At 39.0% G+C, this 15067-nt stretch overlaps 2 protein-coding genes and 1 long non-coding RNA gene across 4 annotated transcripts in view; 1 reads left to right on the top strand and 2 right to left on the bottom strand.

Moving 5' to 3' along the window:
* LOC138042614 (nuclear pore complex protein Nup205-like) overlaps positions 1–3758 on the bottom strand; it is a 48130-nt gene extending 44372 nt beyond the window's left edge. The window contains exons 1-4 of the mRNA XM_068888568.1: positions 3720–3758; positions 3512–3648; positions 2155–2524; positions 1045–1392 (exon numbers count right to left, since the gene is read on the bottom strand). Coding sequence (XP_068744669.1) covers positions 1045–1392; positions 2155–2524; positions 3512–3648; positions 3720–3738 — 874 coding nt within the window. The 5' untranslated portion in view covers positions 3739–3758. The remainder of the gene's footprint in view (positions 1–1044; positions 1393–2154; positions 2525–3511; positions 3649–3719) is intronic.
* Positions 3759–3911: 153 nt separating this feature from the next.
* On the top strand, positions 3912–14387 carry LOC138042615 (transcription factor E2F8-like). Of its 2 annotated transcripts, none has more exons than XM_068888570.1 (13): positions 3912–4075; positions 4430–5082; positions 5600–5679; positions 6035–6165; positions 6821–6910; positions 7267–7453; positions 7828–7910; positions 8055–8130; positions 8840–8995; positions 9361–9426; positions 9765–9953; positions 11489–11569; positions 12096–14387. In XM_068888570.1, exons 2-13 carry the CDS (start codon positions 4436–4438, stop codon positions 13376–13378), a joined length of 3069 nt encoding a protein of 1022 aa, XP_068744671.1. In that variant the 5' UTR covers positions 3912–4075; positions 4430–4435; the 3' UTR covers positions 13379–14387. The 2 variants fall into 2 exon arrangements, with proteins under 2 accessions (XP_068744671.1, XP_068744670.1); XM_068888569.1 differs by having other exon boundaries at positions 7825–7910.
* Positions 6751–8943, bottom strand: LOC138042616 (uncharacterized). The gene is made up of 2 exons (XR_011131044.1): positions 8443–8943; positions 6751–7421 (listed from the first exon to the last, which is right to left on the bottom strand). It is a non-coding gene; the product is annotated as an uncharacterized lncRNA (long non-coding RNA).
* Positions 14388–15067: the final 680 nt, after the last annotated feature.

Genomic DNA, 15067 nt, shown 5'->3' with positions numbered 1-15067 from the left:
AGGGATCAGCATGCGGATACAAAGTTTGTATCCCCATGTAAATACATGTATGTTCTGTTTGTTATATAGATCTATACTGATGAAATGTCCACCTAGATTAAAAACAATTTCTTGCTGCAGAGAGAGCGCAGCAAAGAAAGCAGCAACATATTCTGCATTCGTAAGAAGGTAGGATAAATTCTCGAATTTCCAATTTTTCCCAGAATGCATCATGAATAGCCAGAATGCACTGCGCCATTCACCAACTTTTACCAGAATGCATTGCATTCGAGCAGAATGCCCCCAAACACTCTGGAGATTACGAGTTCCCGTAAACATTCGATGAAACTTGAACTTGAACCCCTATCTCTGGATCTGCTGTGCACTCTCTTATCCACTTGACCACACAAGCAACTCAAGCAAACCTCTCATCAAAATTATAATTAAATATTTTATTATTCATCCCAGGCCATTCTCTGTGCAAACTTTGATTTATTCACATTGGACACCAGAGCCATGCACATGTTGTAATCTTGTAGCACTGATAAAATGGAGGAGTCACGCCAATGCAATAGCGTAAATGAAATCGATTTCAGGTAAACACCCTTACCCCTTGTTCTGCTGCCTATGGCTTCCTACAAGTAGGAAGAAGTATGGATAACTGGAATGGATCTTTGTTTCATTGGCGTACATGAGCATACATTAATTAATTAACCCTTTGCCTACTGAGAGTGACGCTTACAGATTTTATCCAGTCGAACGCCAGACAATTTTACTGGTCAATGGTGCCACTTTAGGGGTGAATGGGTTAATGTTCAATAGTTTGGGGCCTTGTCGGCAAAATAATGCTTTAAATCTTAATTACGGAAAGGAAGGCCTTCGCAATTTGAGATAACAGGAAAACTGCTTTTCCATATAGCAACAGAGACTCTAGAGAGCTAGAGTAGACAGTTGATGAGGTTTGTTTTGGGAACAAGCACAATGTAGTACTACTCATTGATGTGTTGTTAAGGCAACTGCAAGCACATGTACATGCACTTTCTTGGACAAGTTTAATCACAGTACCTCTCACAGAAGTTTGCAGTTCTGCTGCTTCATCGAGAGGATCAACATTTAAGCAATACAACATTGCCATCAGTAATGTGAGAGTCACACTATCCAACGTGCCATCAGCATCAGTTGAAGGACACTTCTTTAGGGAGGACAAAAGTTGCAGAGATTCTCTTTTAGGAAAAGGTGACTGACATGCAAAGCAGTACAAACATTCTGCCAGGAGTTGTCTTTGATCTGTAATAAAGTCAATGAGTTGCTGCTTGTGACGTTCGTCTCCAATTCCTTGACCTCTCTCCAGCTTGTCAAGTTCCTTTTGGACATCAAGCTCATCAAGTTGTTGAAGAATTGTTGTTATTAATCCTAAAATCCAATGAAACAATAAATAATTATTATTAACGAATAAAATGATATATGAAATGCAGTTACATTGTACATGTATGCATAGAGAAGCCTGAAAAATTCAGGACTTCGACAGGGTTTGAACCTGCGACCTCAGAATACTGGTGCGATGCTGATAACCAACAATAAATATTATGGTAAGGTACTGTACGATTCTTCATAATATATATTTTTTAAAGTGGTGCAAAAATTAATGGGGGGGGGGGGGGGGGTGTTGTCATAGCTGACAAATACAAGTATTTTGAAACTGGACAAAAAAATTAAAAGTTTGATAATCTTGCTATTTCTCTTTCTCATTTTAATATAATAGCACCTTATAGGATTCCCTTAAGTTGAAAAAATTTATGAAAAAAAAAAATTTAACCGGAAATCCCGAAAATTCTTTTAAATAAGCACCTTTTAAAATGTAGTCATAAATAAAAATTATTATTAATGATATAGACAGAAATAGTAGAGGTCAGAAATGAATGTTTGCATTGACTTGCTTCAAACACATGTACGTTTGAAATGCTTTTAACAAAAATGAAGTTGTACATTGTATAAACACAAAAAACAGAAGAGTGTTTGTTTTGCACATGTTTGGTAGCTTATTTCTGACCTGTGCTACATACATGTAGGAAAAAACTTGATGTAACTACAAGTCAACATGACTGCACACTTAACAGTACTGATTAATGAGGTTTATCCCTTCATTTCACCTATATGCAAAACTAAAAAATGTACCCTCTTCCAAGAGTTCATCTGTGAACTTTGTCACTAATCGAGACAGGTCCTCATAGAGCCCTAGGGTCCATGTGATTCCTTCACGGGACTGGATCAATGTTTTCAATGCACTGACCAGACACCTGCGGCCATCATGATACAGAAGTACAGCTACCAAGCCCCTTGTCAAACCAGGAAAGTTAGGCTGTTGCTGCTCCCCAGCAAGAAGCAAATCAATACACACAAATTCGTTCAGTTGGAGGATATCACTCAGAATCAAGGTTTCCTGGACAAATTGTTCTGGAAGTTTTTGTTTTTCTGTGTGACCAGCAAGTTGTAAGCCAGTGGTTGGTGCTCTCTTTATTTGATCTCTGTGGTCTGTGTTTTTTGGCTGCAAGATGACCATATTATTGTCATTATAACTTGAAATTTTATATTAATCAAGAGGTTATGGGTAGAAGACACTTTGCTCAAAGGATTTTTAGCACGAGTTAGGTAGCGAGTATGTAAATATCATTTGGGCACACTTTTCATGGCATATTATGTTTATTATAATTATTACGCATACTGAGATTTAAGTTCTTATTTTAATGACAATTTGCACAAGCTCATAAAAGATTTAAGTTGTGTAAATGGCGTTTACATTAGAAATCAACATTACAGCAAGCACAGGATGCAAAATATAACTTGTAAAGTTTAATCTGAGTCGGACTCGTCAATTCGCCCGATCTTCCTTTTTTTGGTGGTTTCAGCTGCTTTTTTCAGCTCTTTTTGTTTTGCCTGAAGACTTCCTCGTCAATTCAAATTGTTTATCGTTGATGATACTGACAGGGTACCTAGTCATGTCTAACTGATTGGCCAATATTCAGCTCCATTGTACGTGTATAGGCCACTTGGGATAATACCATAATACTTTTTGTTTGTCCCCCCAAATTTTGCATAAGCATTGTTTTTGTTTTCTCTTGGGACTATTGTAAGTCCCAAGAGAAACTGGAAACAATGCTTATGCAAAATTTGGGGGGACAAACAAGGAGTATTATGGTATTTTCCGAAGTGGGCTATTCCTTGATATTTAATTGGTTCCTTGAAAAAATCCAGATTTTTTCGAATTGAGCTCCAATTTGAGGAAAACTGGACAGTTGGCCAAAAATTAAAGAAAAGAGCCTCTTCATGCAAGGTTGTATTTAGAGGCCGCTACATATTAATTTTAGTCAATAAAATAAACACTTCCTTTAAACCCTAGGATATCCAAATCAAATTTGGATGCACAAGCGACAAATCAACACTACGCCAAAAACTACAATTACACCCAAATTGACTGAATAATGTATTCAGATACCAGACACATTACTTTTTTCTTTAAAAGTATTTCACTTACTGGATTTTTCAACAAAGAGATCAAGTCCGGTTTAAATTTTTTCAACGCAACTTCTAGTTCATGGTAGACGTCTGCTCTTTTTTTGAAAAGCGATCGCTCCACAGTAGCTTGAAGCTCCTTGTACGGTCTCCATATTCCTGAAAAAAAAATACAACCTCTTAATTTCATTACAAAAACAGCCTGAATAAATGAAGACCTGACATGGTACCTCCTTTCGCAGCCGCCATTTTGGTGCTTTGCAGTGAGCGTGATCACTTAGCAGCCAGGTCCTCAATAGGCTCCCACGGGAGCTTGGAATAGTCGCACTGTATCACATGATTCACATAAGAGAATATCATTGGTTAAAAGGTGGAGGTTGGGTGAGCTACCAAATCCCCGCGTAAAATTGAACGCGCCAAAACTCACAACCGCTTATCTCACTGTTTGTAAAGAAAGGCGACGCGACTATTTCCTCCGTTGTTATCTCTAGATGAGCCGCAGATGAATTTTCACCTTCATGAATCGTGCAAGTGACGGCTCTGAGTTGTCTACGAGGAGAAGTTGACGATTTCTTTTCAAGAAGTGGTAAGTTAGTACACAATAGAGTAGCGTGATCATCTCGATCGACACAGACCGTAGCTTCGTGATCTCCCACATCTCACCTGATCTTACCTTTCAGCTGTTTTAATTTGCCTTATTGTGCCTTGTTTAAGTATTTTATTTTTATTTTCTATCGAATATCGTCCGATATCGATTATCATATTGTTATCAGAAATTTCCAAAGCTGTGAAAACCATGAACGTATCGTTGCTAAACTCCAAGGACTACAGCTGAAGATGTGTGTGTGTGGCTACTGGTTAATCTCTTTTCTTTCCATTGTACATTTCAGTCGTTTTTTATACTCTCAATTTTTAAGGTTTCGTTTTAAATCATTTTTAGCGCGTTATGGAAACAAGCCGGGTTTTGTTAACACCCGAAGGCTGGGATGTGAGAGATGACCAAATTAACCAAGATGTTAGCGGTCGTTGCGATGATACGGAAAGCGAACTCGAGTGTGATAGCTCATCACAGTCCATTCCTTTGATGCGCTATCCGTCCTTAGACGAGCTTTCTACGGTAGCTATAAGATGTGAAACCTCTAATGTTGTTTCTCAAGTATTACTCGAAGAAGAAAAGACGGCGATGCCTGCACCCAAAGCCGAAAGTTGCAGATACAATCAAACTACTAGTATTTGGAATCAAGACCTTCCCGCTACTCCGCCAAAGGCGGCCGACTCTGCAAAGACCAGCACAAATCAAAGCGGGGACGATCCACTGACTCCTACAGCGAATCTTAAAATGCTCGTTAGCGCTGCCAGCCCTATAATTCGTGATCGAGATACAAAGAAAAGGGAACTTTTTCCTGGTCGAAATTCCAACACCTTCGAAGCTCTTCATACAGCCGCCGTAACCAACCTCGTTTTAAATTCAAACCGGCCTGGATCACTTAAAGACGAAAACTGTGTTAACGAGAATTCATCCCCGATGGATACTGGTGGAAACAAGATAACAATAAGCCGAAAAGACAAGTCACTAGGACTTTTGTGTCAGAAGTAAGTGGAAAGTTTGAAGTACAAGCGTGGAAACCGTTTAGCGCCAAATTCGGCGAGACGTGGCAATGTTTGAATTTATGATCAGAAATCAATACGCGCCAAAAATTTGTTCTCTTGTGGCATCTTTATAAGTAAATGTCGCTCTTTTACTCGTTTCATTTTCAACTAGTAAAGACCAGGACGTTTAGACAGCAAATCTAAATTTAAACTGAAAATATTTTACATACATGTATATAGCAGACATTGCGTTACTTCCTATAGCTGTATTGGATGTGGTCACGTACTGACCACATTTGATGCAAGTGCATTATTTGCATGTTACATCAGCCACTCCGTGTAGGTGCAAAAAAAAAAAACAACAACAATAGACTTCTCACTAGCCTATTCTGTTTATATTGTTCCTTGTGTCCCTAGAGATATTCAAGGATTACCTCTGACCTTTTTGATATTTAAATTAAGGTCTGCTTTCACACATAAGAGCTTGTTAAGCTTGCACATTTGTCTTTCTCTTTAACAGGTTTCTATCAAAGTACCCTGAATACCCCAAGGTGAATGAATTCATAGAGATTGGACTGGATGATGTTGCAAGAGATCTTAGTAAGGAAACTTTTTTCTGTTGTTTTAACATAGATTAACAGGCACCTACTCATGGATCGAGATCATCTGATTTGCTATTTTTGCAGAAATAATTATCAAACCCCCCTAGCGATGGGAAATTAATTAACTCAGCAATCGACATCAATAAATAAAACATAGTGAATTGATATGAATATTATTGATAAGTATCAATCAACAGTCACAAAAAAAATATTTTTTATAGCTTAACCTGTAGATCAATGCGGGCGATACTCCACTGCTCATTTTTGCTGATTCACTCAACATGTCAAATATATCCCCCTCGGCATTTTTTTTCTGGTGGATCAAAAGTAATGTATATTTTAATATTTTACAGGTGTGGAAAGAAGGCGTATTTATGATATTGTGAATGTTCTAGAAAGTGTAGAAGTTATTAGCAGATATGCCAAGAACAGGTATGTCTGGCATGGCAAATCAAGACTCCCCACCACTCTAATTAAACTGAAGGTAAGATGATAAATGAAGAGTTTCATGCTTCCTAGTGATTGTGTGGAAAGTCATTGCTCTTTTTTGATATATATCAAGGCTGCTGCCTAAGAAAGTTTTCCGGGAGCCCTTCGGGCTTCCAACATTAAAAGTTAGTAGCCTGCATCATTTTTTGTAGAGCCCAGAAATAATTAATTCCAGGTTGGATCATATTTACAAGAAAGTGAGGATGAATCAAGTAAGGCGCCTGTTTGGGCTACTTGTTCAGAAATTTGGTCGCCAGTGCTCGCAAATAAGGTGCCCCAGGCAACCAGGCGACCGTTAGGCAGCAACCTTGTATATGATCCATCTCATATATCATTTCATCGTTGATTCATTCCTCACAGAACATTAGAACCCACAAATGACCAGCTCCCAACGTCAGTAGCTTCATAGCTCAGTTGGTTAGAGCGTCACACCGGTATCGCAAGGTCACAGGTTCAAACCCCGTTGAAGTCCTGAAATTTTCAGGCTTCTTTACGCAATTGCAAAAATTGCGTTCATAACTGCGAGGATCATAGCTTCACTTGATTTCATATCCGCAGTTCATATATGATCCATCTCATATATCATTATTTTCATCTTTAATACTCAAGCCTGTACACACTGATGATTAATCTTCTGTCATCTTTTTCAGAAATATGCTGGATCGCAAGGCTTTAAATTAAAGCCATCAACTGCCGAAAAGGAAGTTAATTCAAAAGCTAAAGAAAACAAAAAGGAAAAGGTAGCATCTACAATACAGCCAAGTTTGGAATAATAATTCTTCTTATTATTTTCTCCAAAAGTAGACTTTCCTTCCTGATGCAGACAAAATAATAAGTGCATGGTGTCCAGCTTTGCAATCATATACATCAAGCATTCTTGATTTACTGGTAGTTTCAGTTGTTGCATGTTTTTTTATTGTAAAAAATGCTCTGTCATTGAAGACACTCACTGATTTTGCCAGTATGTTTATTCATCCATTCACCAAACACAAAATGCACCATCTTGCACTGGATATACTATCACTGCAAACTTCAATAATTAAGTTTCACATTGTAACATCAATACTTGTGGGATGAATATTGATTCAAATCTCAGGTAAAGAAAAGTCAAACCACGCCTATCTCTGCCAAATGGCCATTAATCCTTCCAAGGGACACCAATCTTACAACTCTGTCTCAAGCAATAACACTTTCTTCTGGTGAAGATCAGAATCTTATGCCACCTCCAATTACACAGGCAAATGGAACCAACTGCAATGCCAGCAAAAAGACAAAATATAAAGGTACATGTAACTTGTCACCTTTACTTTTGTTTGTTAATGTAAGCAATTCAGTAATGTAATGAAGGGATCCTAACTTACATTGTCTGGGGCATTTGTTTTGTTGGAGACTCGAGGAGATGTAATCTTACCTTAAAGATGATATAGAGGGAGATGCTCATTTCCCAGCACAAGACAATAATTCTATAGGAGTAGGGGTCTTACAGCAAAGTGATTGGAAAAAAGCAGATAAGATAAAAATATATAGGCACTGGGTTTATAAATTTACAGCCATCCCTGCAAATGATTTGTTCCTGAACTTTTTCAATCCCACTTTATTTGATATTTCTTTTCTTTTGATGTCTAAACTTGAAACTTGATCTTCTCTTTCTCAGCAGATACAATCAGTGAATACTGCAGAAAAGACAAATCCTTAGGAGTACTCAGTCAAAAATTCTTAATGATGTTTTTAGTTTCAGAGGTAAGGTTAATCTTGGAGTTAGTTAACTGTTACACAAATACATAGAAATCTCCTGGTGTTCAAAAACATTTATTAATTTTTAGTAGCTTGCATCTCTAGATTAGTTGTAACACTTACAAAAGTTCAATCGTTTTTTTTTTCTAGACAAGGTATGTGACGCTAGAGGATGCTGCCAATGTTCTTATAGGTGAAGAAGAAGAAGGCCAGACAAAGTATAAAAGTAAGAAGACTTTATTAAAACAACAATCACCTCTTTGGCTACTAATAATCACTCTCGTTAGAATTAATAAGGTTAAGACATCTTCTCAAGGTTGTTCATAAGGTATTGGGTGGAATTCTCTAGCTAAATTTTTCTCTTAGTGACCATTATTTGTCGCAACAGCATTTGCTCATTCAGACAATTCTCCTGTTACTTAATGCTGTTCTCTTGCTCTTCAATTTTCAACTGAAACCTTGCTTCTCTCTCAATTTCCCTTTCCTTTTGTCACCTTAACAATGTAGTGGCAACTATTAATGTGAATGAGGCACTTACCAATATTTGAAGAAGTGCTTTCAATAAGACCCAGCTCCCACCAGAGCTCAGCTAGGTGCTCAGGGCTCTCAATTGAACCTGTAACACCTGTCATGGGTGTCACTTGTAGGTGTCACAACTTCAAAATTGTCCCCATCAAGTAGAACAGTTTGTCAATCAGTTGCAGTGTTACATGTATGGCTGAAAATAGCACAGCAATGGTTGTTAAAGATTCTAATGAGAACCCTGGGTACTCACTTCATATCACTGGCTGTATTTTTTTGTGAACAAATAAAACTAAGTAAAGGAATTAGCAACTCACTACACTTAATTGGTTTGTCAAGATTGTTATTGGAAAGCTACAGTTGTAATTAAAACATTTATTTGTACCAAATCACATTTTTTTTGCCTTCCTCAGCCAAAGTGCGTCGACTTTATGACATTGCCAACATTTTGTCAAGCCTTCAGCTTATAGAAAAGGTACATATCCATAGTATTCAAACAGGAAGAAAACCTGGCTTCAGATGGATAGGAATTGACCCTGATAAGCTGGAATTAGTCGCTTACAGTCAAGGTATGCGCAACTTACAGTATATTATCTGAACCTGTAATTATTTTGCCTCACTTTCTCATTCTTTTCTATTTTGTCTCAGACCCAACTGAGTCAGTTCCTTGCTATAATTACTTGATCAGTAAAGACTGGTAGACCAAATTAATTGTATAACCCAATGTTGTACCCAATTCAAACCCTTTGGGATTAAAACGTTTTGTTCCAGGTATTTTCATATCCAATTTACATGTGAATGCACATTATAACACAAATACAATACACAAAGAATCTTAACCCGGGAGACTTGAATTGGGTACAACATTGAGTTGGCCGATTTTGTCTATTGCTTGATGTTTATATTATGTGATGTTCCTTTTTTTGCCAATCAGAAAAAATTCAGAACCCACCAGCTGTGAAAAGATTCTGTGCAGCAAAGAATCTTGATGGAGAGGAAAGTAAGTTAAAAGGTCAACAGAACTCAAAGTGAAGAAAGTCAAGAGTATACATGTACATCACTACATAGGGAAGTTCTTTCAATGTGTCAAACAACCTCCACTTTCCCTCCCCCTTTTAGACACTAGGTTTCAATACTCCCCCTCCCTCCCCATCCACACTTAACTTAGAACTTATCTGCCGAAAGGAGTGATAATGGGTGTCTCTCAAAACGTTTTGGCCAGGAATGTTAACCCAAGCACTTGTTAGCTTCTGCCTAAGCAACAAAAATGAGCGTGACACATCTCTCGGTGAAGCGTGACATTGTGTTAACCGTGCTGATAAGTGGCATTTTCATCAGGTGCTGTGGGACGCCTTATCAGACGGAGACCTAGCCAACAGCAAATTAGAGTGAAATCGGCTGACACAGACGCGAGGAATTGCAAGCTGCAACGTTCACGATCAGAAAGAATTTTAGGCACGAAAAACAGGGCACTTTATGACAATGAGGAAGATGGGTTTTCCGTTCAAGAGATTACCTCTTCATTCTGTAAGTCTGTGATCAAGTTTCCATTCTGAAAAGTACATGTTAGTAAGCACTGCGCACATTCAGCAACAATGCTCCTCTATTTCTTGCACTGCCGGTGCACAGAAACTTATGGGCGGCCTTAACTCAAGGCTGCCTTATGGTAAGGTAAACCGTAAAATATTGAAAAGTCAAAATGTATGGTAGTCCGTCCCAGTCTCGCTCTGATCACTAGTTGGTGTTACTCTTGGTCGTCTCTTAGGAAATTCGGGCTGAAGCAGGGTTCAAAATTAACTTTTTTTGTTGAGGTGCCAGCTGGCGACAAATGGCAAAAATTTGGTCGCCAACTTATGACTTACGTAAGAACTTGATTTTAAATGTTCCTTTGCGTGCAAGGAAAGTCATAATTATTAAAAACAGGACAAGAAAAACCTGTCCTCTAAAACCACTATTGTTTTCGGCTTTTGTTTTTAGTTTGGTGATGGTGTTCTTTACGGTTATTTGAAATGAGGCGAAGCACAGAACGTTTTAAGTCCGTGTTTTCCATAGCAAGGCAAACATGGGGCCTCTATCCTTGCTTCTCACCTCTTCAAACGTAGTTCTTTATTCTCCTATAGCTTTCATAGGCTCGCGAGTAAACGCAATACTACAGTTGCTCGGCCTCGGCCCCCACAAAACCGCAATGCTCGTACGGTTTCAGTAGCCTCTAGAATCAGAGGAACTTGGTTTCTTAAAGTACTTTTCTACTGATTTTCATCTCCTTTTATTAACCAACTTGTGTAGTCAATTTTGCAGTTGTCCGCCTTCTAACAAGTTCTCCAACCTACTTTACGTTAAAGTGCTACTACGACCAAAAAAAAAATTATCTTTGGATTTCAAAACTATGCTAACTAAACAGTAACTGATCGAAGTTTTAACAGCAACCTTTTTTACGACGTTTTATGTCTTGATTTCAAAAAGAACCTGTTTATTGAGAACTGGAATTTTTCTGTTTAATGGTTTGCCATTACTAACTTTAGAGAGAGCTGGATCGAGGAGAAAATGACGTGCAATGCATGTGTGCGCTATCAATTAACTGTGTGTGGAACCTATTTTCTTGTTGTATTTGAACATTCTTTTAGTGGGAAAAGAAAGGTGAGTCGTGTTGTAGCTACCAGTTCCGAATGATTTCATCATATAAAGATTCAAATACAGAAGTTGTCTACTGTTTATTCTGGGTTACCAGACAAAACGTGATTCCCCAGCTGGCGACCAGTTCTCAAAATCTAGTCGGCAGCACTCAATTTTTGGTCGAATTGGCGACCAGTGAGTCGCAATTTCGAGTCCTGTGAAGTTAAATGGAAACGTCCGTTTCGGTTCGGTCTAATCGGAATATTTTGGACCACCTTTGGAGGTGGTCCTCTTTGACCGGTCCGACCGAAACGTGCCGTGCCATTCTTTTGTTTCTTAATTTGTCGTGCTTCAATCACACACTAGGTCAGTCAAGCATGAGTGTTAAACCTTTCCGTGAGTCTTAAACTGTTTGCCTCAATTCGCTTTTCTTTCTCATTGATTCTCAGGTGCTGATCTGTCAACTGGTAGTCCGACGGAAGTGAAATTTCGCGCGGAACTACAGAAACTCCAACAGCAGTACCCAGATCATATCCTTTTGTTCAATTTTTATTTCTCCGCACACCTTTAAATTCCTGTCTTTACGCCAGTTTTGTCCGTGTGGTGAGCTCTTCGCGTTCACTGGCCAAGCACAACAGAAAAAACAATGTGTGCCAAAAAATCGTTATCGAAAACTCTATTGAGGCGCCTGCTCCGCAATAAAAATAATGAAGTGCTAATTTAAGGTACTAAAGTCGGGGTTCAGATAAAATGTGACAAGTTAAGCCGTGTCATAGAACGTCTTTAAAGCTATTCAAAATTTGCCTTTGGTTTTGTTTTGGAAATTTTCTTGTCCTCGGAAAGAGGACGAATATGTGCCCGTACTTAATCGAACGAATGCCGAGATACCGCACTAAAATACTGGGGTTCTCGGCATGCCTCTAAGTCTGTTTCCAAAGCTTTGATGCGACGAGCACGGTTTTAATCTTGAATACAGCACCAAGATGGGATGTTCATTTACTTTGCTCCCGATGTCTTTGTTGTTCGAAGAGTTGTTTACCCTTAATTTATTTTCACGCATGTCGCAGTTGCTATCTGCCTGCAGACAGTCGGACGATTGCGACGCCAAAAAGAGCCGGCGGTCTCTGTTCATTCCAGGGGACGCGGAACCCGCAGGTTCTCCATTGCCGAAACGAAGGCGAAGTGCTGACGATGTATCATCGATCAAGAGCGATGGCAACGGTAGTTTCTTTCACTCGATATCTTCACCATTCAAAAGCATAAATAACGATAAGAAGCCGAAAAGTCCAGTCCTTGTGAATTCTTGTGTAAAAATTCATTTGCCCTCTCCCGAGCAAAAGATTCTATTGGAAAGACAAAAGCAGCAGAAACTGTTAGAAGAGCAGCAAGGGTTTGATTCTCAGGACGAACGGTGGAAACGAATCGAACGTGAACTGGAGAAAGCCTTTCCTAAAAGTAGTCCAGGCCGGCCCATGATGGTCCACCAGTCTTCATCACCATTACCATATGATGCGCTTGTGGAACAGTCTTCAGTTGCCATTCAAGCCAGCCTCATTGATGACGTTAGTCCGCTTAAACCCCTTAGCTATTATCGCAAGGTAAAACCGCTTTGGCATAACTCAGACTCCTTACAAAGTTCTAGTCAAGCTTCCCCCACGCCATCACCTGTGCAGTTCCAGACAGCGGCAGGATCGACAGCCAATTCTCTATCCAACCCGCACGCGCTTTCACCGATTCCAATTCTTCCTGCTTCCGAGAGACCGCAATCTCAAGTTGGCAATGCATGTTCAGGAAATGCATTGTTTTTGCACATTCCCAAACAGGCAAGCAATGGATCCTCTGTCCTATGGGCAACGCCTACCCCTCCCTCAGGTAACTCTACACCTTCACCTGATCAGCTGATTAGAATAACGGCACCAGCTGTAAACACCCCATTGTTGTACAGTCCCAGGTCTCTTACTCCAACTCCAGAGCCTGGTCATTTGGACTCGTCCAAGGTCTCCTCCATAGTTGAAAATCAACAAGTTGTTGCTGCCACGCCCTTGGTGACGACAGCGGAATCCCAGCTTGTAGTGATTAAAAATCAGGCGGGCAACACAGTCGGTGGAATTCCCGTGCAGCAGGCCTTATCGATTCAAGTTCCACATTATGTAACCAACCCGCAAATGTTCACACAAGATCCCGGCTCTGCGCAATTGAAAATTACTACGCCACTCGTAAAACTTGTGGACTTAAACCGTAATGTTTCAATGGAAACGCCTACTACTAACACTATCCAGCTATTATCTGATGTCTCCAAACGTCTGTCACTTCCTTTGGGTCATGAGTCGCCCTCTTAGACGCTTAACACTTGTGTGTGAGTCGACATACTTTAGGCGTCTGAAGTTTCGAGAGGCTCAGAAGCAAATTAGATTTACTTGACTTATGTGGTTGGCTACCTTACCTCTCTTCTAAAATTGAATATCTTGGCTATTTCAAAGAGTTTATATTTTTCCTAAAAACTTAAATGGACTTCTACGGTTATTCCGTTCAAGCAAGCTCTGTTCTGTCTTTTATGAGAGAATAGGCAAACCATAAATAATTATACTTTTTTTTCAGATTCATCACAGTAGAATTTATTAACCCACAAATATGTCAGCGAAATGTGAACTATATTTTTAGAGAGATAAGGAACTCGTTTGCGGCTGACGGCAAAGGCCGCGTGCTTCTGCTCGTTATACATTTTTTGTTTTTATTCTCATTCAGTAACTTGTTTCTCTAGTTTGACAACCTGTACGAAAGCTTTAGTTGATGCAAGAAATGAGATGACCTTACTCAAATTTGGGCTTAACGTTTGCCCTAAACGTGTTTTTAAATCTCTCTTTTCGGCCCAATTACCTAGCCCATTGCAGTGTTGAGTATTTTTAATGTGATATTCAAACAAGCTTTATCCTTTTCTTTTCATCCGTATACTGTCCAGTGTTACTCTTTGCCATTTTGAGGATAAGAGGTCCGTTTATTTTATGGAATCGGCACCTTATGACTCTCTTATTCTATAAGACCGTGAACTTAAGTATTACGCGTACGTTGAGTACTGAATTCCAAATGACTCGAAAATGACGCTTTTAGCTGTTGTTAAGACTACAAGTTCACAAAAACTTTTCGGATAAATGAAGGGTCCTTTATTCTTATCTTTCAACACATTTTTGCACAGGTTACAAATTTTCTTCATCTTCCTTTAGAATGAAAAAGTTTATCAGTTTATCAATTTTGGCAGTTATGTGCCATAAGCACTTTTTTAAATGTGAACTTTGATCCACCTTTTAATGGTTACGAAGCAAAAAAAAAAATATAGAACAAGGAATACAACTGGCTCAGAGTTTGAGTTTTGTGTAGTTATGTATAGAATGTATCATTCGTTCTTCATGGAGAAATGGCCGGATAAGCCATAAATCTTTTATTCCTTGGCTATATAAAGGCCATTTCCTTTTAAAATGAGAAAAACTGCTGTACAAAAGGAGAACGGAATCTCGGCTTTATAAGAAGTATAATGACGTATTTACCATTTACTTCATGTATTTTGAATTCTTCAATTAAGGAGCTAAAATAATTTGATTCCCTAGTATTGCACTGCGGATAACGCACCGTAGGCCACGTTCGTATTCAGGCACGGCTAAGCGGCTTTATGGTCAAATTTCACGGCTCAGTTCTGTTTTCTTTGTCTCAACGGATATTTCTAAACAAAACAATGTTTAAATTTAACTATAAAGACTCGTAGCCATGTGTGAATATTGATATATCGAACTTGGCCAAAAACATTTCAAAATGGCGACCTTTCGAAATTCGTGCGGGAAAGCACGCTAGAACGAATAATGGCCATTTTCAGAGCACAGCAGTAATGAGCAAAACAAGAAACTTTTTTGGACTCTCGCAAAACAAAAAGTCGAGTGATAGCCTTGATGTGTCATTTCAGTCCGACAGTGAAAGTGAAACCGCGCTATCGGGGTGACGTGTTGTCGAGGGGTCGAACTTGGTTTGCTTTCTGTTTT

Source organism: Montipora capricornis, chromosome 3, assembly GCF_036669925.1.
Source record: "Montipora capricornis isolate CH-2021 chromosome 3, ASM3666992v2, whole genome shotgun sequence".
In the NCBI taxonomy this organism is placed as follows: domain Eukaryota; kingdom Metazoa; phylum Cnidaria; class Anthozoa; order Scleractinia; family Acroporidae; genus Montipora; species Montipora capricornis.
Note: the sequence above shows the minus strand (reverse complement) of the source record. Positions and strands in the feature narration are given on the sequence as shown.

What these genes read in the sequence shown, in the direction of transcription:
- LOC138042615 (XM_068888569.1), top strand. Translation starts at nt 4,436, where the DNA reads ATGGAAACAAGCCGGGTTTTGTTAACACCCGAAGGCTGGGATGTGAGA. An exon ending in TGATGTTGCAAGAGATCTTA is followed by an intron (nt 5,680 to 6,034) that starts GTAAGGAAACTT and finishes AATATTTTACAG; the next exon opens with GTGTGGAAAGAAGGCGTATT. An exon ending in CCACTCTAATTAAACTGAAG is followed by an intron (nt 6,166 to 6,820) that starts GTAAGATGATAA and finishes CATCTTTTTCAG; the next exon opens with AAATATGCTGGATCGCAAGG.